General features: G+C 38.6%; 3 protein-coding genes across 5 annotated transcripts; 1 reads left to right on the forward strand and 2 right to left on the reverse strand.

The window, feature by feature from the left end:
- Window positions 1-106: 106 nt before the first annotated feature.
- On the reverse strand, window positions 107-6,530 carry LOC106371814 (rho GTPase-activating protein 7). Of its 2 annotated transcripts, XM_013811918.3 has the most exons (23): window positions 6,145-6,530; window positions 5,285-5,321; window positions 5,065-5,141; window positions 4,897-4,967; window positions 4,748-4,826; window positions 4,530-4,659; window positions 4,265-4,384; window positions 3,934-4,011; window positions 3,753-3,808; window positions 3,599-3,668; window positions 3,319-3,406; window positions 2,935-3,178; window positions 2,805-2,850; window positions 2,632-2,738; window positions 2,173-2,517; window positions 1,908-1,957; window positions 1,674-1,734; window positions 1,514-1,597; window positions 1,294-1,404; window positions 1,038-1,207; window positions 854-923; window positions 561-770; window positions 107-484 (listed from the first exon to the last, which is right to left on the reverse strand). In XM_013811918.3, the coding sequence occupies exons 1-23, from the start codon at window positions 6,196-6,198 to the stop codon at window positions 284-286; spliced, it is 2,559 nt and encodes an 852-aa protein (XP_013667372.2). In that variant the 5' UTR covers window positions 6,199-6,530; the 3' UTR covers window positions 107-283. The 2 variants fall into 2 exon arrangements, with proteins under 2 accessions (XP_013667372.2, XP_013667371.2); XM_013811917.3 differs by having other exon boundaries at window positions 2,632-2,850; window positions 6,145-6,529.
- Window positions 6,531-7,936: 1,406 nt separating this feature from the next.
- LOC106370467 (calcium-dependent protein kinase 34) lies at window positions 7,937-10,758 on the forward strand. Its single transcript, XM_013810471.3, has 7 exons — window positions 7,937-9,277; window positions 9,438-9,590; window positions 9,673-9,788; window positions 9,880-10,047; window positions 10,132-10,259; window positions 10,339-10,438; window positions 10,513-10,758. Exons 1-7 carry the CDS (start codon window positions 8,491-8,493, stop codon window positions 10,612-10,614), a joined length of 1,554 nt encoding a protein of 517 aa, XP_013665925.1. The 5' UTR covers window positions 7,937-8,490; the 3' UTR covers window positions 10,615-10,758.
- Window positions 10,759-10,968: 210 nt separating this feature from the next.
- On the reverse strand, window positions 10,969-13,413 carry LOC106371815 (polyadenylate-binding protein RBP47B'-like). 2 transcript variants are annotated; one of them, XM_022693414.2, is made up of 8 exons: window positions 13,130-13,413; window positions 12,343-12,820; window positions 12,142-12,218; window positions 11,933-12,063; window positions 11,747-11,837; window positions 11,492-11,638; window positions 11,320-11,399; window positions 10,969-11,227 (listed from the first exon to the last, which is right to left on the reverse strand). In XM_022693414.2, exons 1-8 carry the CDS (start codon window positions 13,268-13,270, stop codon window positions 11,143-11,145), a joined length of 1,230 nt encoding a protein of 409 aa, XP_022549135.2. In that variant the 5' UTR covers window positions 13,271-13,413; the 3' UTR covers window positions 10,969-11,142. The 2 variants fall into 2 exon arrangements, with proteins under 2 accessions (XP_022549135.2, XP_013667373.2); XM_013811919.3 differs by having other exon boundaries at window positions 12,142-12,248; window positions 13,130-13,411.
- Window positions 13,414-13,464: the final 51 nt, after the last annotated feature.

Genomic DNA, 13,464 nt, shown 5'->3' on the forward strand with positions numbered 1-13,464 from the left:
TATGAACCGCCAAGACGAAGTAAAATACTATATTGATCAGTTAATTGGCTGGTCAGAGTCTAAAGAGACCAACGTCCATCCAGACGGCCTAACAGTTACATACTCATGAACATAACCAACCTCACATAGAACAAAACAAAACATACAAGTCTTTTATATACACAATGAGGTCATTCTTGTCTTCACGGAAGAAAATTATCAGAACAGATACGAAAACATCATTAAATCAATCACCCAAAAACACATATACAGAGCAAACATATACTTTATTATTCTCATAATGTTAGTTCCAAGGTGGAGAAGATGGCCTGTGTATGAAATCTTGAGAAGAAGAAGAAGAGCCGCCGTAGTTAAGATCCAAGCTATGGAGCTGCTCCATTAGCTGCGAGCGTCTTTCCTTGAAGAAATCAAGACGAGTTGTTAACTCTACCAGAGCTGCTGATGCAGCTGCTGACGGATGATTAGGCCTTGGGTACTCTGTTATCTGCAAAACCCGTTCATTTTAGTAGCATGTTAGGCGTATGCATTGTCATGAATTCATAATGAGTAGAAGGTCTTACATCTAATGCTCTTGAAGTGGACGGAACAGATGGAGAATCTGTAGTTGAGAACTTGTCTACAGACATCTTTCCAGACTCTCCACTGCTGCTTTTAGAGTCGACCATGTTAGTTGGTTCTTGTACTTGCTTACGAGACGGTTGCCTGCTATTGCCAACACCAAATGATCCTCCTCCTTTACTATTTCTCCACTCCGCTCCCAGTATATTCTCCTGCAGGTCAGACAATAGATTCTATTGGCTTAATCTTAACTTTGAAAGAGAATGATCCATGACAGAAACTTCAGTAAAAATACCTCGTGTCGTTGTTTCCTTTCATGATTTACAAAGGCAAGAGTGGAATCAAAATCTTGTTGAAGAAACCTTCTGCAGTAATACATAACCATGGTATTAGAGCAGAAACAAAATTTACATTTGAATCAATCACATTACAGCCACTGCTGATGAAATGCAATTAAAATATAAAGCAATACAACTCACTTTTGAGGATTGTGATTCTGGAGATACTGATGACTATCACGCGCGTCTGAGAAAGAGCCAAAGTTAGTCTGACGTTGCTGGCTAAGCTGATGGTGAAGTTCTGCCACTTTCTGCTTCAGCCTTGCCACATCAGCCTCAGCAAGAGCAATTTCCTCAAGTTCAGCTCTTGTCTTCAAATATTGCATGGATCGTTAATACTTTCACAAGAGCTCATTGTTCTAAAGAAAGATAATATTCCCCTAAAATCTATACTTACTTTCGAATCCACACCATGTGAGCTGAATTGTCCAGAGGACATGCTCAAACCAACCTCCAGTGCTGCTCGGAGATCTCTTTCGGCTTGCAACTGCTCTTGTAATCTTGACACCTGTAGAAATATTCCCCCATCAAACCAGAAGAACATTCCTTTGACATTAGGCTTAATTGTAGAGAGAGGAGATTCATAAACATGGATAGTTTGAAGAGAAAATTTATACATCTTGTTCAAGCGACAAACGACGTTCATGAAGTGCTTGCTTCCTTCTCTCCAAGCTAGCCTGTAGTATCGCATTACCTCTGGCCTATATTCGACAATGATGACCCCTGTTAATGACTTAGTGAAGTCAGATAATCAATTTCAAGGCAGCAGATGATTACCTCTTTTGCTATTCGTTGTCGCAATTCATTTTTCGTGGTCTCAAGCCTCTGTATAGCAAGCCTACATAGAATTTATGAACCAATTAGCAGTACACAAGCACCAAGCAAGAATAATCTCAAATGCCTTCGATTCAAGTCTAGACCAAATAGATGAAGAAGCAGATCAACATAGAAAGAGAATAATGCTAGCAGAATCATTTTCTCTCAATATACACTAAAGAGTGAAAGCCTTACTCGTCTTCTCCTGAAGAATCAAACGATCCATCTGTAGATCTCTTTCTGGCCTGTGACAAACAAAGAGCAAAGAAAATGTTACTGATGTTATTCCAATAGGCATTTATTCCTTATATCTAATATGACTATGCTAAGTCGTGACGTTTGTAATTAACTGGAGAAAAGAGATTTCTATCATGCACTCATTATACTTGAACTAATTTGTCAAATCTGACACATGTACATGAATCAGAACTATTCGATCAAAGATAAGAAAAGCACATACACTGCCACGACCCCAGAATGTTGCACGCTTTGAAGGAACAGAGGAAGGTGTGCCCTTATTCACTGACTTCTCACTTGATGATTCAAGACCAGGAGAAGCCAATGTATTTCCATGATTGAGTACATTTAGAACCTTCCCTGATTGAAAAGACTCGCCGCCATCTACTAGACATGAGTTTCCTCCATACTTTGTTGGATCATCACCACCTATCTGCTCTCCAGCTTGTTGATCCGTGGAGTTGATGAAAAGATTTCTCACAACATGATCTGTTCGTACGTTTGAATTACGTATTGGACCAGTTGTCTCTCTAGGTGATTCAATATCAGAATCATCAGCAACAAATCCCTACAAAGAATGTATTCAGCAATCATTACATAACTATACATTACCAACACTATACAAATAGATGTTTCATGTAAACTCGGCATGGAAGCGTGAGTATATTAAAGGAGAAATAACCTTGTATTCATAGAGATCGCTGCTTGTGCCACCGCTGCTCTCACTCATTTTTCCACTCAACGCACGCTCGTTATCATCATCATCTGTCACTGGCTCTACTTCATTCTCTGCATTATGATATTCATTTTTTGAGTTGTTGTCATCATCACTAGAATCATCAGGTCCACTATTACCAATATGCGACTCGGTCGACATGGAACATCTTTGAATATTTTCTTCCTGCAAAATTGCAAATATATAAGAAACTGTTGACACATCGTGAAAGCATATAAATTTGTATAAAGCTATCTGAGTGCGTCTTACATCAAAAATACTTCCATAATCCTCCAGGAGAACAGTAATGATGGCTTGAGCATTATTGGCAGCATTAGCAGCAGCAAGAAGCTGAGCAGAATTGTCTTCACCGCTATCAAATTCGTCATCTAGATCACATTCACCAGCCAGAAGAGGACGTAAGAGCAGAGGAGCCATGCAAGCAGCTACAGCAGATGGGCTCATTCGATTTTCGTGGGAATGAGACGAGATAGTATGCATCATTTTCAGAATCCTGAGGGTACAACGCAAATATTCAACGATTTAAAAAAACACCTCATAAAGCCCTCAGGACATTCATCTGGCCTGTAGAGTCAGACTTGATAGGAAACAAGTAACATCAACTACAACATCTAATATATCTTATAAACATACCGTTGTAGTAAACGTCTGTTAGGTTCAGGAAATGTTTCCGCTAGAGCAGAGCGCAATGAACTAATGCGAGCCTCCTTAGACTCGATTCCTGATCCAGCAAAATGATTAAAAGGAGGTAAAAAATCACAGAGCTTCAGTCAGATCTCCCGGAAAAATCTCCACAGAAGACGCATTTAAATAAAATAAAAATATATATATATATACACACACACACAGAGAGATCTGCATGAGTAGAAGAATGACTTCATCAGAGGAAGGAGAAAAGGGTGAGGAGACTCACGGTAAGCTTCCAGCAGGGCAGTACAACAAGATGCTGACACCGGTGAAGAAGGCAACTCCCTCAACACATGCTGCAAGTGGAGTGGAGTAGAATAACCTTAGCATTGTAACAATGCACAAACTAACAGAAGAAGAAGAAGTTGAGAGGAAACTACCTTAATGCAGTCTCCAATAACATGCGGATCTTCATCAAAAGCGAACTCCGTTTTGCCTAAGTATCATTTGGAGAGGAAGAAGATAAAATATGTAAACCGGGTATTGGAGGGAGAGCACATATCTTAAGTACCAGGGGAGTCTAAGAACATAATATAATAGCATGGAGAAGATTATAGGTACCCTGTTCATATTCTTGAACTCTACGTTCCACCTCTTCCACGTCAGCAGCCTGTCTTAATATTCCTTCAATTTTAGTTCCTGACGAGACAGAAGACCACGAAAACCAAAAAAAAAAATTTAAAAAGAAAAATGCATTCGAGGAGTATAAGTACATCTAATTATAACAACAAGCAAATTGTACAACAGATTGACTGAGACAATAGAATCATGGAGAAGACAGTTAATGAAGTATCGAAATGCATACTTTACATGCGTTAAGTACCCAGAAGGAACTACGGACACATTTTGATGCAAAAATCATATAGGGACGACCATGCAATCAAGAACTTACCATATTTCTCAATGAACTGAAGAGCTTTCTCGAGGAATGATGGGCTTCCATCAATATCTTCAAGAGCAAGTAAGATTGGTCTTCCAACAACCAAGGATTTTAATGGACGCTTATCCCGCCCTGGCAATGATGGACAATAAAGGCAGAATGGCGTATAAATAATAGAAAGAATAAATATTTATATGCATAACAAATATTATAAGATATAAGATGCGTATGCGCCAAAGTTGTAACATGGATTATAACAAACATTGATGAAAGGAACCTTCGATAGCCTCGTTAGTTTCAGCAAGGAATATTCCATTATGACCCATGCTGAGTGCTGCATTGGGGGCGTGTGCAAGAGCCTGCTCAAGAGCAGTTTTCCAGGCGTGGAGATCGTGAAATGTCTCAGCCTGAATCACAAAAAAAAAGAGAAGTTAGCAGTAGTATAAAAGATCATTTTTCGAGTAGACATCTAGGGAGAATGTATTGTCGAAGCACCTTAAGAGTGAAAGCTCTCCCATCACGCCCATCAGGAAATAATACGGTCAACAATTTTTTATCCTCTCTCACCACAACACTGAAAAACAAAAGGCACTGTAAGTTAAACTCCATGAAATTTTAAAATCGGTTAGCAAAATCCTGCATACCTTCCAGAGTTATTCAAGTCGATGCCACCAAGGGTTATGTTAACTTCACCACCCTTTTGTGGTAGTGAACCCTGTGAAAATTTTAGTTACAATACGATTATCATGAATCTTAACATACACAGAGCAAAACCAAAAGTAGAAAAAGGCAGTAAGGATGTAAATACTAACAGGGTCATTTTTGAAGAAGACCAAAGAGTTACGTGTGAGGATGAACCAGCGTTTCTTCCAAGAAGTCCACCCCAATCCTATTCCACAGAATGCCAAAATACAAAGTTAATGCACTATGCTATTCCGATAACCACAAGGAAATGAACAGCTGAGCAAAACATTGTGAAATGTGACAATTTTTAATAGAGAAATAGGGAGGCGCAGAAATACACAAGGATACCTTTGGATGATATGAAAAGTGGACCACTCTTATAAACCTGTCAAACAATTGCGAGAGTTACACGATATATTAGTAAGAACCAACAACTTAGTTACCAAATGTGCACTTAGAAAACTAGAGAAAACAGATAGTTGCAGAGACAAGTAAAGTCGATTGTTTCCAGTTCACATTGTGTAGCAGAAAGTGGCAAATATCAAAGATTAGAGATCTGCATTCCTACTCATTCAGCCATTTGAATACCATTATATCTGCCATGTGTCTCATTTCTAATTAACTGAGAAATCACTTCCCTAGATACCGTTTTGTGTGTATTTTACAATGTTAGCCAAAGAGTACACCACCGATCTGCCTAATTTATATATGGCTCTTCTAATTCTAACAAAACCCCTCAGCAACAATTATAGTTCGTTCATCAGAGTCTTCTCTTTTGATATTATGAACATGTACTCAGACACAGATACTATATACCTCACGTCAGCACTGATTGGTTAAAAATCACAGGAGGCGATTAGCCCAATAATCTTCCCAGAACAAAAGGATGCGGAGTTAATAATACAAGGAACAGCTAATAAGAGCTTGTCTCACAGCTAATGAAAGGCCATGTGTATCTATCACATCATGAGATTCCTAGAAGGTCTGACAATGTAGACAAATATACTTTGTCTATTATCAGCAATTCCGACATATATACCTAGTAACCGAAATTCAGACAACTAAATCATGGAAACACCACTATGTAATAAATTATCATACGATCCCACTCAGTGATAAACAACATCTGTATTCATCTGCTTCCAATGTACCCAGAAAATGAAAAGGAACAAAAAAAAAAAAAGTAGAAACCGAAGAAACTCCATTACCGTATTGGAAGCAGCACCTCGTGGCCGCTCCAAAGCAGCTAAAGAAGCCTCCATTGACTCAACAGCATAATCTCAGATCCAATTTGGTTTCGATTTCACCTCTTTTACAATAGAAAGAGACAAACAATCATCACCGACTCAAAGCCTCCTCTCTCTCCTCCAAGAAATTGCAGAATCAACAGCAGTGCCACCGATGAGCTGTCGCTGGATTCCTCCGTGTCTCCGCCGCGAGATGGAGAGGGAAAAGGAGGTTTAGCAGTAGATAGAGAAAAGAGGAAGGGACATTGCTTTCCACCTACTACTTGTGTTGTGTTGTGTTGTGTTGTGTTTATGAGAGAGAAAGATAAGAGAGTGGAGGGATTGGGTCGTGAGTGTCGGAGAAGTCACGGGTCGGGTCTGGTAAAACTTTAAGTCGTGTATTTAAATCAGTCCAACTAATCACCGTACGCCACCTCAGCAACAGCTTGTATGTTCCGCCTCTTCCCTCCTGCTCCACGACCTATTTTAATTAAATTCTGGATTAGGTAGGTTCTGTGTTTTTATTTAGTTTAGTTCCTCGTTACGACTCCCTTGTAACCGAATAATGTATTGTTCTTAACTTACTCGATTTAACTAATTAAACTACTAATCTACTGCTAATATGAAATGGTATGAACACTCCGATCTTGAATTATTTAATGTTCAATTTCATCCTGTTTTGGATCCAAGTTTGTGATATAACACATTGCAATTTTTCAATGTTATTATCGTTGAAGCATACTATCATTTAGCAAATAAATATGGCCCATTAAAAGGATATCCAAAGACAGGGTTAGTTCAACCATTTTACGGTCCATTCTTCAGACCCACCAGTTATTTGTATTTTTATAAGAAACAAGGAATAGCTTTTTTTGTCACAAAAATAGTAAATGACCAAAACAAATTTTATTAAAGAATAAAAATACATTTATACTCTAGAGTTAACTAATCTAGATTTAGAGTTTAGAGTTAAGGGATGACGTTTTGAGGATGTGAATTCAAATGTTTTAAAATAAAAAATAAATATTAAAATTTTCAAAATAAAAAAAAATTTATTTTGATCATTTTCTTTATTAAATGTTATCCTGTAATAAAAACTTAAAAATAACTATTTTAGAGAATTGCCATTTTTAGAAAGCACTTGGCTAATGAATAGCATACTGCATTTAAAAGATATGTCTGATCAGACTCTCCGGTTAAGAAGATATGTGAGCTTGTTAAGGAGAGCATACTACATCATTGGATCAAACTATACATGGGTGGCACATTGGATTTGGTTCGGTTGATTCAGATTTTTGAATTTTCAGTATTATGCTCATAAGTTTCAATCAGGTTTTACTAATTATTGGATTGGGTTCGGTTCGGATCGGATTATAACAATATCGCTTAAAATATATTTTTAACTAAAAATGCCAAAAATACTCAAAATAAATAAAATATTTACAAATCTAATTAAAAACTTCTTAAACTACTTACCTAACTAAAAATATTCAAAATAACAAATAAAACAAACTACAAAAAAATTTGAAATATTGTAAAACATCTAAATTACCTTAACATACTTAACTAATTTCAGATGTTTTCGGATCTTAGTTTGTATCTCGAACAGGTTATCCAAACCCAAAAATACCAAGCTCTTAAGTTCTATTCCGTTTTTTGTATAACGGTTCGGATCAGATTTCAGTTTTTTTTATTCAAGTTTAGTTTGGGACTTCGGTATGGGGTAAAAATGCCCATGCCTAGATCAGACTGGTTACAAGCCTATCCTCTTAAGGTTGACCCATCAATTCCTACTTACTGAAACTGTCCCTTCTGAGATTATAGAGCATTCTATCATAACCTCCATTTTTTCCTTGTATCCATTTCATAATCCAAAATAATCAGAAATCTTACTCGGAAAACTATAATATAAGCGCTTCATTTTAGACATTAGAATATACTACAAGCAACCTCCGAAATTCTCCACTAAATGCTCTCAACCTTTTGTAACAAATCCCAAAATAAGTAAATCTAATATTTTGCTTTAAATAACAAAAAGATACAGAGAGGCTTTGTGGTTCCTAAAGTCCCTCCCCATCAGCAAAACCTATTATCGTTTTCAAAACTGAAGGACAGCCAAAATGAATAATACTTGGAAAAACAGAAAAAATACTATTAATGGCCATTCATAAGCAAAAACTCCTAAACTTTCTTGCTAAAGAAGAAACTCAGAACCTAAAAGAATAGACAGAGGAATAAAAAAATTGTTGAGAACCTAAAAGAATACTATTAACATTGTATTTCTCTTCCTGGTTGATCGAACTTACTTCCTCTCCCCTTATTGCAACAATGGGTAATTGTTGCGCTCATGGACGAGAAGAACCCACGCAGGAAAAAGGACTCGGAGACGGTGCAGAAGCCTCTGTGAAAGCCTCGAGACACTCACCAGCATCTCCTCCTCCCGCAACCAAACAAGGCCCCATAGGACCTGTCTTAGGCCGACCAATGGAAGATGTAAAAAGCTCATATTCATTAGGGAAAGAGCTTGGTCGTGGGCAGTTCGGTGTAACCTATCTCTGCACGCAAAAGGCCACGGGACTCCAATTCGCGTGCAAGACCATTGCCAAAAGGAAGCTGGTGAACAAGGAAGACATCGAGGACGTAAGAAGAGAGGTGCAGATAATGCATCACTTGACGGGTCAACCAAACATCGTGGAGCTCAAAGGAGCCTACGAGGATAAGCACAACGTGCATCTGGTTATGGAGCTTTGCGCTGGAGGAGAGTTGTTTGATAGGATTATAGCCAAAGGGCATTACTCTGAGAGAGCCGCGGCTTCGTTGCTAAGGACCATTGTTCAGATTATCCATACTTGTCATTCAATGGGGGTTATTCATAGGGACTTGAAGCCTGAGAACTTTTTGTTGCTTAACAAAGAAGAGAACTCTCCTCTCAAGGCAACGGACTTTGGGCTTTCCGTGTTCTACAAGCCAGGAGAGGAATTTAAAGATATTGTTGGAAGTGCTTATTACATTGCACCTGAGGTTTTGAAGAGGAAGTATGGACCAGAGGCTGATATTTGGAGCATTGGTGTCATGTTGTATATCCTCCTTTGTGGTGTTCCACCTTTCTGGGCTGGTATGTCATTATCTATTTTTCAAAACAAAGACATAAAGAGGTTGATTTTTATCAATGTTCGAAAAATCGCTAGAGGGTGGTTAGGCGCCTTATAATGTTTAGGCGGGTGTCTAGACCGATTTTTTTAACACTGATTTTTATCATTCGTGTTATTTTTCAGAGTCGGAGAATGGGATTTTCAACGCCATTTTAAGTGGACAGATTGATTTTGCAAGTGATCCATGGCCAGCTATTTCCCACCAGGCTAAGGATCTTGTTAGGAAGATGCTTAACTCTGATCCAAAACAAAGATTAACCGCTGCTCAAGTTCTCAGTAAGTATCTCTTATCTACTATATATATTGCAGTAAACTATTTTTTAACATGTTTTTGTTTCCCTTTGTGTAATTTTAAAAGACCATCCGTGGATTAAGGAGGATGGAGAAGCACCAGATGTTCCTCTTGACAATGCTGTGATGTCAAGGCTCAAGCAATTCAAAGCAATGAACAACTTTAAGAAAGTTGCTTTAAGGGTAAACATTTTTAATCTCTTTTCTCAATATATATATATATGAGAATGACTCTTTGGTCTATGCATATCTCACTGAACTCATCAATGAACAGGTGATAGCCGGGTGCTTATCAGAAGAAGAAATCATGGGCTTGAAGGAGATGTTCAAAGGTATGGACACTGATGACAGCGGAACAATAACTCTTGAGGAACTAAGACAAGGACTTGCCAAGCAAGGGACAAGGTTATCTGAATACGAAGTCCAACAGTTAATGGAAGCTGTAAGTCTTCTTCTTGTTTTTGTATTCTATCTACCTATCTATATTAAGACGATAGAAGAACTGATTATTTTCTGTTTTCTATAGGCTGATGCGGACGGTAATGGAACAATAGACTATGGAGAGTTCATAGCAGCAACAATGCACATCAACAGACTTGACAGAGAAGAGCATCTCTTCTCAGCCTTCCAGCACTTTGACAAAGACAACAGTGGGTAAGTACAGTAACTAGCACATAGACAACAGTTTATCATAGTTGAAACCAGTTAATGAAATGATGGTCTTGGTTTCCAGATATATCACAATGGAAGAGCTGGAGCAAGCCCTGAGGGAGTTTGGTATGAGTGACGGCAGAGACATTAAGGAAATCATTTCTGAAGTTGATGGAGACAACGTAAGCTCCTTCTACTAATCTCTGATAACTTCTATAAGCACATACACTGAAAATAAAACTAATTTAATTTGTAGGATGGGAGGATAAACTATGAGGAGTTTGTGGCAATGATGAGGAAAGGAAACCCTGATCCGAACCCTAAGAAGCGGCGTGAACTGTCTTTTGACACAACTTGAAGAAACTAAGTCAGAGGCACATGAAAAAAAAAATGAAGAAGAAGAAAAGTTGTTATTGTAAAGTAGGCTTGGGTTGCTCATGATTCAACTGGAGAAGAGAGATGTATGGGATTAGGGAGGTGTTTCATGTTCGTAAATATATGTATATGCTTGTCTACTACTGATTTAAAAGTTTCAGATGTTTCTCAAATGTATCAAAATCCTTTTTTCAATTCAAATATGTGCATTAGTGATGTTTGTATAATCACATCTGAGCAAAACATACAAACATGGATAGCATCATAGTAGATGCCTCTTAAGTCTCTCTGGAGACCTTTTTTCAGAGCAAGTAGAGAAAGGTAAGAACGTTATAGGTTCCTGAAAGTTGGTATATTTCATGATACTAGATCCTGATTGCAGATTACAGAAAAAAAAGATCCGGTACAGGCAAAACAATCAAACAAAGAGCAGTGACTCGTACAATGGACACATTAAACATCTCAAAGAGTCTAACATTCTCTATTCTTCTCTTCGTGACCATTTGGTCAATTATGATGCGAGGGGTGAGGTACGGTGCCACGATAGACGTCCTAGTATGGCACTTGCATGAACCGAAAAGTAACCAGCATTTAACCTACAAGTGCAAAACGAACAATGAGTTGACAACATTCAACTAATCACCCACCAAAGGAATGCATGTGTAAGAAAGTCAATAAGAATTTTTACTTGTCTACATCAGGAGTGGACATAGGGTCATATAAGTCTTGCTCTGCCGCAGAGTTTGTAACTTCTTGTGTACCGTCTCCCTGAAAAATTGTGGACAATCAAGAACAAGCAAGAAGTATCCACATGTTACCAAAAAGAAAAAAAAAAGAAATTTTAAAGTTCATTTCTTTACCTGTTGCGGATACTGGGGATAGCCATATCCACCATACGCGTACACGGATGGGTCTTGAGCTGTCCCATAAGCGTATGCATCATAGCCTTGCCCATAACCATAATACCCACTCCACTGATTCGGATCCGCTTGTGTAGCGTAACCATCCTATAACAAATACCAAAAGCCCATCATCAACAACATTCAGTGAACCAGAGAGTAGAGTAAGGCTCTACATCACATCAGTATAGGTTACAACAAAACGTTTTTTTTCACCTGTCCGGGATTTTTGCTCCAAGAGATGCGTACTGCTTGTTGACCAATCACATGTCCCTGCATGTTCTGCATGGCTTCTTCTGCTGACGTCCTGGGGTCAGTAAAGGAAGTCAAAATTTAAGTGAAAATAACCAAATACATGGAAGCAATCACATGTAGATTCTGAGTTTTATTGAATGGGTTTACCTGGTTTTGAATTGAACATAACCGTACCCCTTTGTTTCAGGTATGTTAACATAAATAACCTCTCCTAGTGGCGAAAATGCGTTCTTCAGCTCTTCCTCTGTAACATTTGGGTCTAAATCCGCAATCGAAACCTGTACACCAAAACCAATACATGAAGACAAGCAGCGGGATGTCGAGAAGAAAGCTCTAGCTTTTCAAATGAAACTTACCGTTGTACAGGTCATGTCATTTTCAGGTGCAAGAACCTGTGCTGGCTGAGCAGCGTATGCTGGGACTGCTGCAGCAACTGCAGACGGGGCTGGAACCGGGTAAGCAGCTAGAGAAAAAACTCCCAATCATTTAAATGATTTGGACTAAACAAGAATCTATTAACAAAACTCAAACCTTGTGTTTTTTTTTTGTTCACATACCTTTGGCAGCATACGGTTGCTGCAAGCCAACGGTTTTCTTAGGCGTTGCTGCACTAATACGCATAGGCCTCGTTGAGCAATACAACCCATTCATCTCAGCCATAGCACGGTTCCTTTCACTCTCCTCAGCAAACTTCACAAACCCGTAGCCTTTAGATCGTCCAGTACTCGGATCAGTAACAACCTTGGCACCTCTAACGGAAGAATAGTGAACACGGAACGTCTCTTGGAGAAGATAATCAGTAACATCAGGCGCTAAATCTCCGACAAAGATAGAATGATCGGTTCCAGGATCTACTTTCTGTCCTGAACCAAAAGAAGCCCAGTTTAAACGGAAGTTAATTTCGGTTCCGGGCATTGGTGTGCCGTTGTAGGTCTGAAGGGTTCTCTCTGCTGCAGCGTGAGATATAAACTCTATGAAACCGTAACCTTCTGGTTGGCCTGTGATCTTGTTACGTATTACCTTGACAGAAACAAGCTGCACATATATATAAAGATCATTAAGGATCATGTTCCATCTGAAGGTTAAGAGATTAAGCAACATACAAAGATATAAACTAAAGTCACTTTCTACTAGTAGATATAAAAAGTACATTCATCAACTACTACTAGTAACAATTGAAAGCAAACCTCATCAAACATGGTGAGAGCGATTAGATATATCTATAACATTTAAACATCTCCAAAACCTAAAGTTATCTACTTTATCTATTCACTAAACAAACCCTATGAAATTAGATACCAAACCATTTCAGAGAATACTGTGAGGAGGAAGAGAAGAGGTTACCTCGCCGGTTTGGGAGAAGCAGGAAGAGAGGTAATTTTCGTCGACCCAGTACTGCAAATCTCCAATCCAGAGGGTTCGCACTTCTTCCAGCGTCTGCGGATGGTGGTAGCCTTGCGGCTGCGGAGGCATCATCGTCATCATCTCTTCTGCTGGTGAATTCCCGTAGCGCCAAAACGTAACCTAAACACACACACGCGAGGATGCTAAGAGTGGAGGCGTCGGCTAAATATCCCGGCCGGTCTAAAAGTATTTGTTTTGTGAGCATTAGTCTGCAATAAAATTATTTCAAAATTGGATGTAGAAAATTAGATATATACTAAGCTAAAAATATTTGA

Source organism: Brassica napus, chromosome A10 (genome assembly GCF_020379485.1).
Source record: "Brassica napus cultivar Da-Ae chromosome A10, Da-Ae, whole genome shotgun sequence".
Lineage (NCBI taxonomy): Eukaryota > Viridiplantae > Streptophyta > Magnoliopsida > Brassicales > Brassicaceae > Brassica > Brassica napus.